This window comes from Lycorma delicatula, chromosome 10 (genome assembly GCF_047948215.1).
Source record: "Lycorma delicatula isolate Av1 chromosome 10, ASM4794821v1, whole genome shotgun sequence".
NCBI classification, from domain to species: domain Eukaryota; kingdom Metazoa; phylum Arthropoda; class Insecta; order Hemiptera; family Fulgoridae; genus Lycorma; species Lycorma delicatula.
In genome coordinates, this window is record NC_134464.1 from 83,689,036 (window position 1) to 83,705,589 (window position 16,554).

At 26.9% G+C, this 16,554-nt stretch overlaps 2 protein-coding genes across 2 annotated transcripts in view; one reads left to right on the forward strand and one right to left on the reverse strand.

Annotated features, from left to right (window-relative positions):
* LOC142331616 (uncharacterized) overlaps positions 1-14,681 on the reverse strand; it is a 50,955-nt gene extending 36,274 nt beyond the window's left edge. Inside the window, exons 1-3 of the mRNA XM_075377646.1 lie at positions 14,610-14,681; positions 2,870-3,118; positions 849-1,112 (exon numbers count right to left, since the gene is read on the reverse strand). Coding sequence (XP_075233761.1) covers positions 849-1,112; positions 2,870-3,118; positions 14,610-14,624 — 528 coding nt within the window. The 5' untranslated portion in view covers positions 14,625-14,681. The remainder of the gene's footprint in view (positions 1-848; positions 1,113-2,869; positions 3,119-14,609) is intronic.
* The window catches only part of Lmpt (four and a half LIM domains protein limpet), a 913,540-nt gene that overhangs the window by 352,432 nt on the left and 544,554 nt on the right, over positions 1-16,554 (forward strand). The window lies entirely within an intron of this gene.

Below are 16,554 nucleotides of genomic sequence, written 5' to 3' on the forward strand. Positions count from 1 at the left end.
AATGTACGATTCAGAATGGCCTTTGTATGTGTATTTTGGTTTTTCTCTTCAACTTCAACAAACAATAGATAAATATTAAAAATTAAAAAACTCGGCTGCCAACAAAAAATAAACATTGCTCTTTAATATAGGATAATTACTAATACAGGATAATTAAAGAGCTTGCGGTTGACAATTTTGTATATATTATAATTTTGTTTTTAAATTTATTTAAATATGTGTATATATATATATATATCTAAAACCTACATCATTTCCGGTAACGTAAGCATTCCAACGCGGGGTCATACATTTAAATCGGTTCAGCCGTTTAGCTGCTACGGTGGAACATACATACACCCGAATTACACTCCTTTTTGGGTATTCGTGTAAAAACGAACAAATATATTTTATGGTTTAAAAAAATATATATTTATATAAAAAAATCGCACGAATCTTTATTTATTTTACAAAAATTTACTGTATATAAAAGTAAATATTTATAACAGTGATAAGTAATGATAATTTATGAAAAGATACATTGAATTATAATGATTTATAGACTAGGGTGAACCTTTGTAATGAAATGATTGTGACGTAGAAATATTACATCGTGTTTTATACAAATATATACATTATACGCTATAGTTAACATGATGTTAATTGTTATGTTTCAAAATTAATAATCAGCAATATTTATCTTAATTAATATATCATTTGTACACAGCCTAAAATGATTTAATGATATAAATGATACACTAATTATGAGAAATACCTTAAACTATTCGGTAAAAAAAATATATCACAATTGTTTTGTTTTTCTTCTTTTTTGTTGTTGTTTACAATTAATATTTTTAGTTTTCGTTTTAATATACGTCATGATGTCCTCCATGACCACCACCTTGACCATGTCCGTAATGTTGAGGGTGTACATTGTGTCCGTGTTTCTTAACTATAGCATTAAATCCGTCTTTTTTACTTGCTGTATAATGTACTTCTCGTACGCTACCGTCAGGTTCGACTAATTTATAAAATCCCTTAACATCATCACCTTTTCTAGTTTCATGTTGTGATTTTACATCATGAGTATGTGGATCATGCACTTCGTATTCAAAAGCATAATGCGGTTCAGCCTGTAAAACAAAACAAAAAAATGTAATTTTGTTATTTAAATAAAAATATTAATAATTACAAATTAATTTGGATATTCAGTTAAGTTCAGAATATGTTATGGAAATATAATGATAACTTCTAAAAAATATTTTAATGAAAGAAATCATCCTTGTGTTTGAAACCAAAAGAGGGACTTTCTAGTTTTCAGAAAATCCTAAACGAGTCCTTTGTAATAATACGTTCAAGAAATACCTACAAATTTAATTAGCAAATCCAAAAGTATAAGTTATCGTAAAATAGCATTGTTTATAATAAAAAACCTTCTTTATTTCCAAATAAAAAATCGACGAAAACTAAATTACAGATTCAGGGATCCTGCAAACTGGATAATATCACCGGCTGAATTATACATATTATTCAAAAAAATTCATTCTTTGAAAGGTATACCTTATACTTTGAATTTTAAATCATCTACTTCTTTCAGTTTAGTATTTCTATCAAAAATTATTTTGTTCAAGTAACACTTAACATGATTTATCTATCAGTTGTCAGAAGCTATCGATTCTCATTGGAATATTAATTTTATTATTTGCAATACGAAAATGTTCAGTCATCTTGTAAAATCACTCTCAAATTCTTCAGCTAAAAAATCCTTTCGCCAAATCAGCCTTTGTTCCATCCACTTTTCACTAGAATATGAGTTGAAATAGATCGTAATTTTCTGTATTTTTTCTGATTAAATGTTCCAAATAGTTTCTTACTTTTATTATTTTTAATTCTTCTTCTTCCTTAGTAGAACCATCTATTGACAGGTATCAAGAAACAGCATTCTTCATGATGGTCTATCCTGAGCTTTTTCTTTTAAATTATGTTATCTTTGTCTCCCTTTGAAATCATCCAATATTCCTTCTTCCTCTCACACCCGTAATCTTTCCTTTAATTATTTATTATTTTTCGAATACCGTACTAAAAGAATTACACATATCATCTAATAAATCATAAAAATAAGGCTTTACATCAACATCAGAATATCTTTAAATTTCTTATACGTTGTATCCATCAAGGTTTTAAATAGTTCCTTATAGCAAACCTTCAAAAATATTTATTTTATACTTCAAAACTGAAAAATTAAAATTGAAAAAAGGGTATATATTTTTTAAATTAAATTACTAAAAAGAGCATGTACATCAAAATTAAAAATAAAATAACTTGGAAATATCGATTTTCAGGTGTATCAAAAGCATATGAAATGTTTTTAGAATTTGCGATTTGAAATTTATAATCTTACAAGGAAATCAAAATTGATTTTGACAATTTTTTTGAAAACTTATTAAGAGGTTTTTGACGTTAATGAACTTTTGTAATTCCCTTCGTATCTAACACATTCACTTATTTATTTTTAAATTATTTGTAACATTTTTATCAAGAGCAGAAAATGAAATGTAAATCATTGAAAATATTTCGGTTGACAGACTTGTACGTATTCAATCAATCTCTTCCCATGATATGTAACTAATCGTTCGTATCATTTACAAATTGATATTTTTACTACTAACACTTTTAACATCTTTTTGCGCTTATGACGACATTACACAAATAAATTTCTATTATTAATTCTTGAATGTGTAATATGAATGGCAGTTTGAATTGTCAAAGCCAACCCTCATCATTTGCATGTCATTTTTTTAAATGTATATATTTTTTCCACATCTTATTTCATAAATTATATATAAATTAATTTTACTTAATTTATTAAATTGAATTAAGCAATACTGACATAATAATCCACGTGATGACCGTGACCGTGTCCATGTCCGTCTCCTCCACCTCCATGTCCTCCATCATATCCACCAGCATGGCCACCTCCACCTATATAACTAAATCCACCATGACCTCCACCGTGTCCACCTCCAAAACTACCTAAACTTGCTGCATGTCCTCCGTAACCACCTCCAAAACTTCCACCGTGTTCATAACCAGGATAACAGAGCACTGTTCCTGTTAAAAGTATACTTGCTAAACAAACCTGTAAAGAAACAAAAAATTACTTTTAAACATTTATTCATAAATTTTGAGGCTTTTGAAATACGGATGTGACGCAGAATGATAAATGTCAGAAGGCAAGACAGTGTAATAATTGAAGACGTATTAAGGAGAATCTGAGAGGACTATAAAATGCTAAATGTGATTGAATATAAGAAAAGGAACCGGCTAGGACATCTTATGAGAAGAATATGTTTATTAGTGGATGCGATAGAATCCTTGGTGGTAAGGAAACCAAGAAGAAGGAAGGGATTTCAAATGATGGTTGGGGTTATGGAAAAGGGTAAATAAACGGAAACAAAGAAGTTTGCAAAAGATAGAACAAGGAGGAGAGCAGCAGCCGTGCAGGACCGGCCTTAATGGCAGAACACTATGAAGAATGAATTCATAAAAATCGACATTTTCGTAGTATTTTACACTAGTATAGTATTTTCTCCGAAAAAATAACGAAGTATAATAAGGAATACATAATTTTCAGTGTAAAAACAAGCCTTAAGATTATATTAAATAATATTATTTATGTAAAATTGTACTTGTATGTTGAGAGGGTAATGTAAAACTTTTAACCCAGTGATTCCCAAACTTTTCTGAGTCGCGGCGCCCTTCTTCAATTAAAATTTTTCCATGGCGCCCTACCCTAAATAAAAGTATAACTACTAGTAAGTAAAAGATAAAAATAAAACTCTTGTACCTTCATTACTTTTTTACTTTATTAACGCTAAATTAATAATTATAAATGTCTTGGTTCAATTAATTATGAAGCTTCTGCAGTATTTCGTGACGCCTCTGTGAAGAGGCTGTGGCGCACAGCTTGGGAATTACTGGTTTAACCGATTCCTTTTCCATGCGGAAGGCTGACTGTTTGAAAAATTAATTATACCAGTTAAATTTTAACTGTTTCTTCCTTCCTCGGTATTCTTATTCTAACATTTTTGATTATATTAAACTTATAAAGCAACCATGATCTCATGAAAGTCGGGTGTAATAAAACTGCAATATATTCCATATACCAAATTAATTGATAACGATTTGTAGATGGTAAGTTAGTCTACAGTAATCCTGTTCTTATATAAAGTATTAGCTAGCAAACTATAAAAAATCAATTTTTACAAATAAATGTATCAGTACTTGTATTAAGTTCTTCGTATTTGTTTGTGTCTGTACTAAACGATTATTCGTACTTATTTGTCGATGATTTTTTTTTTAAATAACCTGTTGTTTATGTATAGATTATTAAAATATTATTAATTATGGTATGATGTTTTACTGCTAGTTCTATTGTCTAATTATTTGTGAACTAAAATATAACGGCTGGTTCTTCTATATAAAGTAGAATTTAAAAAATATTTTTTTAAGATAATTCTTTAAAAAAAAATAAAAATTTTCGTACGATACGTAGTGAAATATATTACCGTATTGTACATAAGTTAGACTCAAAATTGAAACAGGAATATATGATAAATAATTAAAAATATACAAGGCACCATTATAGATTTAATTAAAATACTTAATAATATATTTGATAAAATAGATATGTTGCAAATTAAGATACGTAAAAAATTACACCTTAACTAGAACTATAACATAGATCTATTCTTAATTTCTTTGTGCTGTAAATGTTAAAAAATTAATTTGCACTTATCCAGCAATATTTTAATGACCTAGTATATATAATTTTACGCGGTATCTACTAATATGGAATATGGTATCGATATCTAAATTTAATCCGTTTCTAGCGATCGATATTTTTATTAAAAAATATTTCAGTATTTTTATTTAAAAAATAATTGATAAAAATTGAAAAATATTATCTTTTCCCAATTTTAGACGAGTTATCTACTACAGGCCTTTTACTTTAGTAATGATAAATACAAAAGGACATTTGCTAACTACCTTCAATTTTATTAGGTATTCGTCAGTTCCTGCTACTTCATCTTTGGTTTCCCGTTCTTTTTTTTTTTTTTAATTTATCGCAAATAGTAATTTAATTATAATCGTTGTAGACAGTTGTCCTTTAATTAAATCGATTTCAATTATCACATAAAAAAAACTTTCTGAAGTGATTATCTTTCGTAATTATATTAGTCTCTTAAAATTATAATTTATTTTAAATGAATATTATAAACAGTACTGTTTCTTAGTAGGTCGACTTGAATCTAAAACAGAATCAGACCTCATACATATGTCATAAACATTATTTTTATTTATTTTTGTAATATATATCATCATGGTAATCACACTTCAAAAAATAAAAATAAATAAAAAGTGAAAACAGGTGATGAATTATGCTACTGAAATTCCACAGCAAAGCTAAATCTAGAATTTTTTTTAAACGTTTACATTCTACAAACATATTCATACCAGTTAGATGACGTACAAATTGAATTATGAACAAGATAAGCTTTCAAATTATGTCAGCGTATTTTATTTTTGTAAAAACAGATTTAAGGCATAAAATTTGTTAAGTAATATTGGATGTTTGTAATGGTATATATAATATTTTAAAATTTCTAGCTGAAAATTAAATTTATGCTTACAACAAAATAAAATTTGCTGACTTAACTGTCGTTAATCTTTCCTCATTCTAATGTTATTAATATGTTTTGAAATATCTTTAAAATATAATTGTATAAAACTTACGTTAAAATATATTAGAAAAGAAGTCACAATTAATTAATGTATGTGTTCTGACATTTTTAAATACTGATATGTTGTAAATTATTGGTTTCTTTTGTCCGAGTTAGTGTTGATATATTTAAGAGAACTGATACAATTTTCAATTAAATATGAATATTAAAGGAAGAGCGTTGTAAAGGAAGAAGAGAAACCTATTTTATAAATTTTATTTATTATTTCAGCGCCAATTTTTTAAATACTTTTGCTGTTCGAAAGAGTGAATATATTTTTGTATTTTCGTCCCACAATCCTTAGATATAATAATAATAATAATAATATGTTATAAATAATAACATCACTAAATATTCAGTGATGACATAACTTCACCGACAAAAACCTATGTGTTAACATTTTTGTACAACACGATTTTGAATGCTGTATTAAAAATTACAACTGACCTAGTACAGGACGGCCGGTCATTATCATTGAAGACTCCATTAATGCTATGCGTAAACCAAAAGCTAACAACACAGTTTTCAGCCGGAACGCGGCTTTAGCCGCGCGCATACCGTATTTAATTTGCGCGTGTGTGGCAGTACTATCGGCGACGGTCAGCATAAACTAAATTAATATAAGTTCACAACTTACATAGAACAAATTTTCCTTATGCGATCGGCAGACTGGTGTAGCCGCGAGGCTTATCGCACTAGGTACTGGGTCAACCGAGCGATCGAGTTGGAGACCCAGCCAGACCAAGTTACTTTTTTACACTTTAAATGAAATTTATTTATTTAATTCTACCGCTCACCTGTGACGTCACTACATGGTAAACGACTACAGCAGAATTTTTTTTAGGGAGTGCGATTTTGCAAATATCGATATTTTTTAATCGTTAACAAATATGCCTAGGAAAACTATAACCTAAATTAGGCGAAATCTCGAGATAATGAGGGTGACCTTGCTCTACAGCTTCACTTCCCATGACCTTTTAAGTTGAAAATTTAATGGCATCAATTCACCATACACAGGAATAATATGACTAAGTTTGATCAAAATCGATCCAGTAGTTGTGGAGATGTAAGGTGATTTATAGGCCAACACGAACATACACATACATACGAAAATATCCGGAAAATTTTCATCCGGTTTTTTGGATTCCTTAGGTGTCAAAACGTCAAGATCCGGTGAAAACCGCGTATGCCCAAATTTGCCGGATTATAGTATTATTTCTCTCCTAATTTGCTCATCAGATTAAGCTAAATTCGAATTAATGAAATCCAGTTTAATAAGGGATTAGTGTATTTATTTGTTAATGGTATTAAAGTATAGTAATATATGTTATTTTTTTATGTTGAAAAAATAATTAAGGTATAAGTATACAATATTTATTTATTTAATTATTTGCTTATAACCTTGATAATTCTTCTATAACTATTTTCTTTAATTCATAATTTATTAACAAAATTGATATTTTTTTTACAGTCTTTAATAAAAGGGAAATATTCTCAATTCGACGCCTATGGATTTTTTTTAATATATGTTCAAGGGTTATTCGTTATCAAATGTACAAACCTTTTTACTACAATGGAATTCTCATTATTTCACTTAAGTTTAGTGGTAAACTTTTATAACTTTGTCAAAATATTTACAAATTTTTCTCATCATCATATTGTATTATTATTATATTTGTTATACTACTGCAGCATTATTATACGCAGTCTGAACACATTCTAATATTGTATATATTTTCACGGAAAATTAAGAATAAAATTATTTTGGAAAGTTTGAATAAAGAAATAATACATTATCACTTAATCCAGTGAGCCTTAGTTTCACACTCATTTGTAGTTTAATTTTTTCTGTCTTCCTTACTATTAAGATTCGGGTTTTTCACTTTTACATTCCTATTGAGCGGTTTTTTTTTAAAAATTGAGTTTCATTTTTTTATACTGGAAGCATTTTAAGTAAAAATAAAAAATGTAAAATAAGTCTTTAAAAGGTTAAAACTCCTAAAAATATTTTTTTTTTAAATTCTCTTTAAATTTTAACGCTTAAATTTATAATTATTTTTCGACAATACATGAGTAATCTTTTTTTACTAACTCTTTTAAGAAGTCGGAAGTCTAAAAATGAATTGAAAAAGTTTTATTATTCAATTTCTATTACGGTTTTTTTTAAAATTTATTATACTAAATTAGATAATTTATTTTAAACAAAAGGAGCAATATTTTTTCGTAATAAATCAAAAAGTTTTCAAGAAATTTTAATAGAATTACAGTATAAATATGAGAGAAAATAAGAGATGAGAAAATTTAAAAATTCTAATATCGTTTAGATTATTAAATTTTTACTTCGTACGGATAAGTGATACAAACGAAGAAGGCGATGTGATTTTTATATTGTTATTTAATGGTAAAACAGTTTCCCAAACAAAAAAAAATTACAGAAGACTAGAAATGCGATACGAGGGAAAGATATAAACTTTGAAAAACATAAGAAAAATTAATATTAAAATGAATATTTTTTATGTTAAATAGAAATGTAATTTAAACAGATAAAAATCTGCGTTGAATGATCTATTATTATTTAAATGAAGGCTGTAATTATTTAGGATTTATATGTACGTATTTACGGTAGAGAGTATTTTGACGGAGAGCGTACGTGTACCGCTTTAATATAGGAGAGCAGATTGCTAATTTATTATTATAATTTCCTTTCTAACTACAATAAATTTACAATGTAATTGTGAAAGCAGAAGTCTGCTATATTGAATAATACGAGTAAATCTTTAACGGAAGTGTGTAACACATATACGAGTATAAACGAATTGGATTGTGTATGGTACGTGATTGACTAACATGTAGGATATGCCATTTCTAAGCATAAATTCTTTAATTTAACTGAAGAATATAAATAATACAGTGTTTAAAATATCCCATGAAGTTTTCCTAGTATCATTTATTAATATATGTACTGTATATACAATGCAACTTCCTATTACATCAACCTATGATGAACGGATATCTAAGTATACCGGACAAATTTCACGTGTACTGAGTCAAAATTAATTACATTCGTATGATCAGCTTGTTCTATTTTGTTACAATAATACAACCAATAAATTAATAAACTTTTATATTTTTATTTTATTTTGTAATTCATATTTATGACCAGTATTTTGTAATTCGATATTGTTACGATTTCCTTGATAGATTTATTGTTTGAATTTAGCCGATCTCCGTGGCAGAGTGGTAGCGTCTCGGTCTTTCGTCCACAGGTCCCGAGTTCGAATGCCGATCAGGCATGGTGTTTTTCTTACGCTACAAAATTCATTTATCACATTCATCTAATAACTGTGAGAGGGGGTAAACCTGTTTGTGTTTTATTCATTATCAATTCTTTAATTATTTTTCAACCCTTTTATAGCAATTTTCCCTATTTTTAATAATTTGAATTGTGCTTAATGCAATCAAACAGTAATTTCATTACAAGTGATGACTCATCACTTGAATAACAGAATAACACAAAAAAAAAACAACAGCATCGACTCGATGCTGTTGTTTTTTTTTTGTGGTTGTTTGTGTAAATACATAATATATACTTTTATTTTCCTGGCAAATATAGATAAAATAGCTACATAAAACGGGAAAGTATGGTACTCGTATCAAAAATAAAGTATCTGTTTCATTTTGCAAATTTTTACGTTTTAGGTTCAGCTAATTTATGCAGAAAAAACATATGTATGTATATACGTATATGTGTCACACTACTTTTGGTCTTATATCTCAGGATTGACCAAACAGGTTTTCTTCAAATCTGGCTCAATTATTTCTTTGTATGGGGCATTTATCATATTACATTTTCTTTTCAAAATGCATTGAGGTAGTAGCGAAATATAGCAAAATCAATTTCGATTTTTTTTCAGGCATTTTAGAGAAAACTTTATTAAATCAAATTTGTTACAAATAATATAAATTCGAAAAAAATTCATAAAATCAACCCCCACCTTTTAAAATTGAATTATATATTTATTCTTTGCTTTATCTCTCTTCGGTTTAAATATTTTTCAAAGATTTTTGTAAGTTTATGCTTCATATATAGTGTTATCAAGAAATATATATAGTTTATTAAATTATTGACCTCGGACCTAAAATGGAAAAACTTTTTTGGAAAATTTGCTTTTTATTATTTTAACCTTTATTGAAGTGGTTGATTTAGAATAAAATTTTCTTAAGAAAATTTGTCAAGCTTAACCTATATATGAATATTTATATTTTTTTAATTATTTAACTTTATTCTCCACCTCTAAAAAAAATATATTCTGTTTTTTTGGTTCTTAACTCTTTTAATTTTTATTATTAATAGCCGGAAAAGTCATACAATACTTTGCCAACTTTTTTTTATAGTACCTGCACAATATTATTTAAAAAATTAAATTTAAAATGACTACGAAAGTTTTCAAAAAAAGAAACAATCTAAAATAATAATCCAAACATTAACTTTCGAGGGTGTAACCATTATCATTTTCAGAACTGCATTATTGATGTAATAAAAAGATATAAAATTTGAAAAAGTTAACAATATTGAGCATTTTTAGACTCTTCTGTTATTTCAGAAATAATTTTTTTATTTATTTTTTTAGATGACTTAAAGGTATATACTCGATGATATCGTTTTGAACTTATGCCTAGCCATTAAAATTGCTAAATGATTGAATTTTTTTTTTAAATCTTTCGTTCGTAATAGTTTTTTATAATTTACTTAATGAAATATTCTGAAACATATATTTTCCATAAAAACGTTTTAAATTTTTTAAATATTAAGAAAAGAAAAAGTTTTTTATTAAGGAAAATCGGTTTAATATATTTATGTAAGTTTTTCATTTACTGTTCATAACTGTTACTATATATATATATATATATATTTATATATATATTATTATTATTATTTAATCTTGTTATGATATTTATTAGTAATTGATATATTTTATATATATACGTAAGCTGTTACTGAATGTATTTACCGTAAATAATTTATGTTGGTATTTCTACGCCATTTATTTCCGAACTATATTATTATATTACATATATTATGTATTTTTAAGATGTTATTTACTCTTTCCTATTACATAATAATAATCACAGCAGTAGGAAATATTTGATATACAAGTATCTATAAATATATAAAACAACAAGTTGTGACTGATTTATAATAAACTCCCAGTAAAACATGCTAAAGATAAATTTATGAAAATTTGTGTACACGGTGTCAGCGTACTTAGAAAGAAATTTTTGAAATTCCAAGTTTAAAGGGTTAAAATGGAGTAACAATGAGGTTTACTACTTTTTGAATTTCTTGGTAACAATGAAGATAATAAATTGATCTTTGGTGTTTGTAATTTTCATTTGACTATCATCTAAAAACCCATTTCTAGATTTTTTTGAAATTCTGAGTTTAAATTGGATAACATTAAATTTTTTTTTTTAATTTTTCGATACATAAAAAGATATCAACTTGATTTTTGATATGTGTTGTATTCATGTGAATATTTAAAAACCAATTTCGAAATTCGTTTTTGAAAAGGGTAAAGAAAGTTAGAAAATTCTTAAACAAGGATTCCAAAATTCTTCCATTTCCGAATACACTAAAGGAGATATTCAGTAGATTTAGGCTTGTAAATGCTCCTAATATAAGTATTTACAAAACCATTCTCGGATTTTTTTTTTTATTTTGATTTTTTTAGGGGTACGACAGTGTGCAGCGTGGCGGCTCACCCAAAACTGTCACTTACTGTATGCGCGACGCGACTGGCAGAACCTGCCTCTGGTTACTTGATTAAAAAACATAAAATAAAAAAGAATTCCCCGACGGGAAACACAAATAACCTTATAGCTCAGGCGAAGCCGCGACGAGATTGCCAAGTTATATATAATATATATATATTAATATATATTTTATCTTGTTATTTTTTTACTCCAAATTATGAATGACAAATTATGAAATAAAATTTTAAGGAAATATTTCATTAAGAAATAAAATATTCAAATTACGTAGTAAGCTGTTCGCATAACTGGTATCTGTCAGCTGGGTTAGATCGAAAAACGTTGTTTGAATGCATATGAAGAAAAAAAAAATTGATCAAGACTATCGATATAATTCAGTTTAGATAAATCGAGATTTTTTTCTTTCTAGTGTAAGGTATGTTTTTGTTGATTATCGTAAAATATAGATTATAAATTTATTTTCTGTAATTCAAAAGCGAATATTGTAAGAGAAATGTTATATGATCGATGTGAGTTAGTTCAGTTTTTTGGCGTTGCAGCGCGCAACTCTTCTGTTTTAGTGTATGATAAATGTATTTAAAACATTGGCAATTTGTTTATAATACAAAAATTTACATTTACAGTTTTTTATTTTAGATGTTACATATCTTAATAAATTTAAAAAAAATTTATTGTAATTGGTTGGAAATTCTTATAGATTGTTCTGCCTACAAATTCAATAAAAGTGCCAATTGTATACAAGTTTTGGTTTTAATTCACAGTATGAAATTGAAACTAAACTTGTACATTTACGCCATTATATTATCATAAAAGCTAAAATTTGAATTACATAAATTAATATATTTTCTATTTGGAATTAATATAAAACTAAATTCCCGAAAAATTTATAAAATGAAAACTAATTGATTTGTTTACATTAGAAATATCTGAAAAAGACTCTGAATGAAATTATATATACATGAGTAATTCAAGACCGAGTTAAAAAAATAGCTATTTTGTATTCACGTAAGTTGTACTGTGCCGTTATTGTAAACTAAAAGTATCAAATACGTAAAGTTTAAACAGGACTAAATAAAATTTTACATGCAAGTATTCCAGTTTAATTTAGAAATATGTTAACCGAAATAAACTGTTTGATCGATTCCGTTCACAAGACAACAATTACGAAGTCGATTTATCGATAATCTTTTTTGATAAAAGCTTTTCATTTTCATATTATTTAATCCTTTCTTTTTTTGTATTAATTAAAAATGTATATATTATAAATTTTCAAACTTGTTTGTACATCTATACTTTCGGAATGTACCGATCACTAGCGGAAAATCCCGATTCGTTAGTATCAATTTCTAATTTAACTTCCATTATATATATTTTCATCATTCAAAAAAAAATATTTTTAAACGAGAGGTAATCAGTTTTGTACACTTAATAATCTCACTCTGAGATATCACCCGTCCGGAGGGCGTAGCTGCGAAGGGCGTGCCGTAGGTACGCCTCTGCAGCTAGTGTTATTAATAAACTTATAAACATTTATGCATTATTTATTGCAGATTTAAAATTTATGTTAAAAATGATTGGTATTACTAAACGATTGTTGGCGAGTTTACGTGAGACATTAGTCATTTCTGAAACGGCTCAAATTATAAGAAATAATAAAAATCTTAAGGTAGGATTAATATATGAATTTAGGAGTGATTCCTTTCTGAATTACATAAAACAGCGAGTTTTATACATCAACTTTTTATCTATCTACATACCTAGCACGCTAAATGGAAGTGATACTCGGCTCATATGTCACAACTTTATCCTGTTCATCATAATAATAGGTTATATAATGATATCATTATTGTTAGAGAAAGAAATTCTAGTAACTAATGTCATTCGAAATTTTTTATATTCCTTTCATTTATAAGAAAAATGTTTAATAGATAATAAAAAGTAATAAAAACATAAAGAATTTATGTAAGCAAACTAATTTTATAATTGGATTTATTAAAAAAAAAAGAAAAGGTGTGAATGTCTGATCAAAAAAAAAAAATCTGACAACAAACTTGTAATACTTTCCTGGGATTGTTTATATATTCTTATGTAGTGGAAAAATAATTGTACATGAAAAAAGTTACCGAAGATTTTTTTTTGTCGGAGGTCGTGGTAATTTAGATGAAGTTGTGTTGTAAAATTATTATTACATGTTTAAATAAACCAAAAAATGTTTAAAAAATTTTTTTAAATCGATACTTTTTTTGCTTTCCCTCCACCAAAATCACCTAAGAAAACGTTTTAATTTTTCTACGTTTACTATGTATGATAAATGGAAGTAATTAAAAAAAATTCCACTGAAAAATGTACAACCAATAAAAAATTCATGAAATTTATTTTTTTGGGGATGGGGTGAATTATGATGAAATTTTATTGTAATATTATTACTAAAAGTTTTAATAATATCAAACGTTTTGAAAAATTCAAAAAAATCAATTTCAAACTTTGATCGACTCCACCACCCTCAATATTGCCTCCAAAGTATTTTTTTTTTTATCGCTTGCACTACAACTATCCCTAGGAAGCTATAAAAAAAAATCGTTTTTCCCTAAAAAAAGATTTTTAGGGAAGGAGGAATTTTGGGGAAAATTTTAAAAAAGAATTGTAAGATAAGCATGGACGCATGTACTGAGCTTTTAATATAAAGTCGGGTTATGTTTGCCAAATTTTGAGTAAATTGATCCCTAAAAACACGTACGTACGAAGGCACTGTATTAACCCCCCACTTTTTTTCTTTTTTGGGGTCATTGAGTCAAAGTTAAAAAAATCCAAAAAAACTCTACTAAATTTTTTGATTCATTACTATACTTTCCTTTGTTTGCAATAGCTGAAACCTATGATGCCAGGAAAATACAAATTGACCCTTGGTTACGTAGGTTTTGAAATTTAATTTTCCTTCTTAAATAAAAACTTAAAGCTTAGCAAAGTACTTTAGTTATACTTAGTATTCTACCGGTGCTTTAATTATTGTTATTTAAAATATACGAAATTATTAATTAATTATTATTTTTAATTAATTTTATTACTATTTCTTACCTTTACTGAGATCATACTGGAATTTGTTGAACACTGTTGTGTATTCTATGTTAGTTGGTTGCTAGAAGATGACCAAGTAGTGTAGAGAATAGATAGAAGGTTCTTTATATACATATTGCTATCACCGCACTGATACTGTATGGGAGGAGCGAAAGTAATCTTACATCATTACGTCATTCATGAACGCCGATCGCCACCTTTCATTACCTTGACTGACCATCGTCCGTCCTCTTTCCTCATTTATTATCATTTTCACCCTTTTTTTATTTTTAGGGATGAATATAGACTTTTTTTTTAATATTATGTTTGTCTGCTCCAATTAATTTTTTATTTATTCTATTTGATTCTATTAAAAATAAAATAAAGTTAAATTATGAATTACTTGTAGCTTACGAGGAAACGAAAGCTTGATAATTCAATTAGAAATTCTAAACCTAAGAAAAGTTTTCCCTCTAATACTTTAATTACGCAAAATCATATCTTCAGGAATAAAATTACATAGTTTTTAAAGCTCATCTTTTGCTTAGGAAAATAAATAAGAAAATCTGATGTGAACGCCATATGACTTCCTTGTACGCCTATTAAATTACATATTCACATTTTAAAAAAATTAAAAGTACATAAAGTTTTATTTCATTAATAACTTCTGATATTTTTTCATATTTTTTTTTTTTTTATTGAATTATAATTATCGTAATTTTTTTTTACACAGGTCAATTATTTTTAAATTAAAAAATAAGTTTTAAAAAATGGAGATGAAGTCGGATTCGAACCGATGTGCCTTATCCTTGTATGATCCAAATATTTCATTAATTAAGATTTTATTTGGCTATAACTCTGGAACCAGTGAAAATATGAACCACTTATGATAGATATTTCATTGAAAAGCCGTCAATGAGGGCTTATTACTGCAGTTAAGAAAAAAGTAAAAAATCCATTTTTTTGGATTATGGGTATTTTTGGACACTTTTGGTTCATTTGATTGCAATCAAAAGGGGATGTTACAACAGTCATAAATCAATAAATTTCCTACGACTAATCGGTTTTGAGTTATGCGAGAAACATACGTACATACAGACATCAGCTTGTCAAATTGAATTCAGGGATGGTCAAAAATGGATATTTTCGTTGAATCTGAAAACCGAAATTTTTCGCGATCACAATACTTCCTTTACTTTGTACAAGGAAGTAAAAAGGGTTTCTTGTTAGTAGACGACGTAACTTAATGTAGACAATCTTTGTTATAATTTAGAGATCCAGTATAGGAATTCTTTATATAATATATATTTATAAATACAGTGATTATACACATATAACGGAAATGCCAGATTAAGGACTCGTTTTGTCCATTCTAAATATTAATGCTATGTTAACGAACAAACAAAACAACACTATTTAAGTAATCATTTTTAATAATTTTTTTACTTGGTAGTAAAATCATGCGGGAAGTAGTATGTGTACATACTACTTTATACGCACAATTAATCCTTTTTTTTTGTTATCAATTTTCCATTTATGTTTAGCAATCGGTTATTTCAGTAAAAGGTTTAATATATAATGTAAATTTTATCAAAATTTGGAATGTGAAGTGACTAAACAGTTTACATAAGAGATGGTTTCTTTTCCCTGTTATATTTTTTTAATAAATTTCACTTTTCTTTTGCTTTTGAAAATTTAGTGGGTGAGCATAAAAAAAAATATTTGTAAAAATTTTTAATTTTATCTGAATATTTTAAGCCGTGATTGAATATCTAATTTTTTTACGTCATCGACTAACTAATTATCCAATTGTGTTCTATTTCTGAAATGATGAAAATAACTATGCATTACAGTAATCGATCATATTATTTTCAATATCATTAAATAAAAAATTGATAACGTCAATATCTACTTCGATATAGACAAATAGAAAATGAAGTGAAATGTTTTAGATAGCTTTAGATCG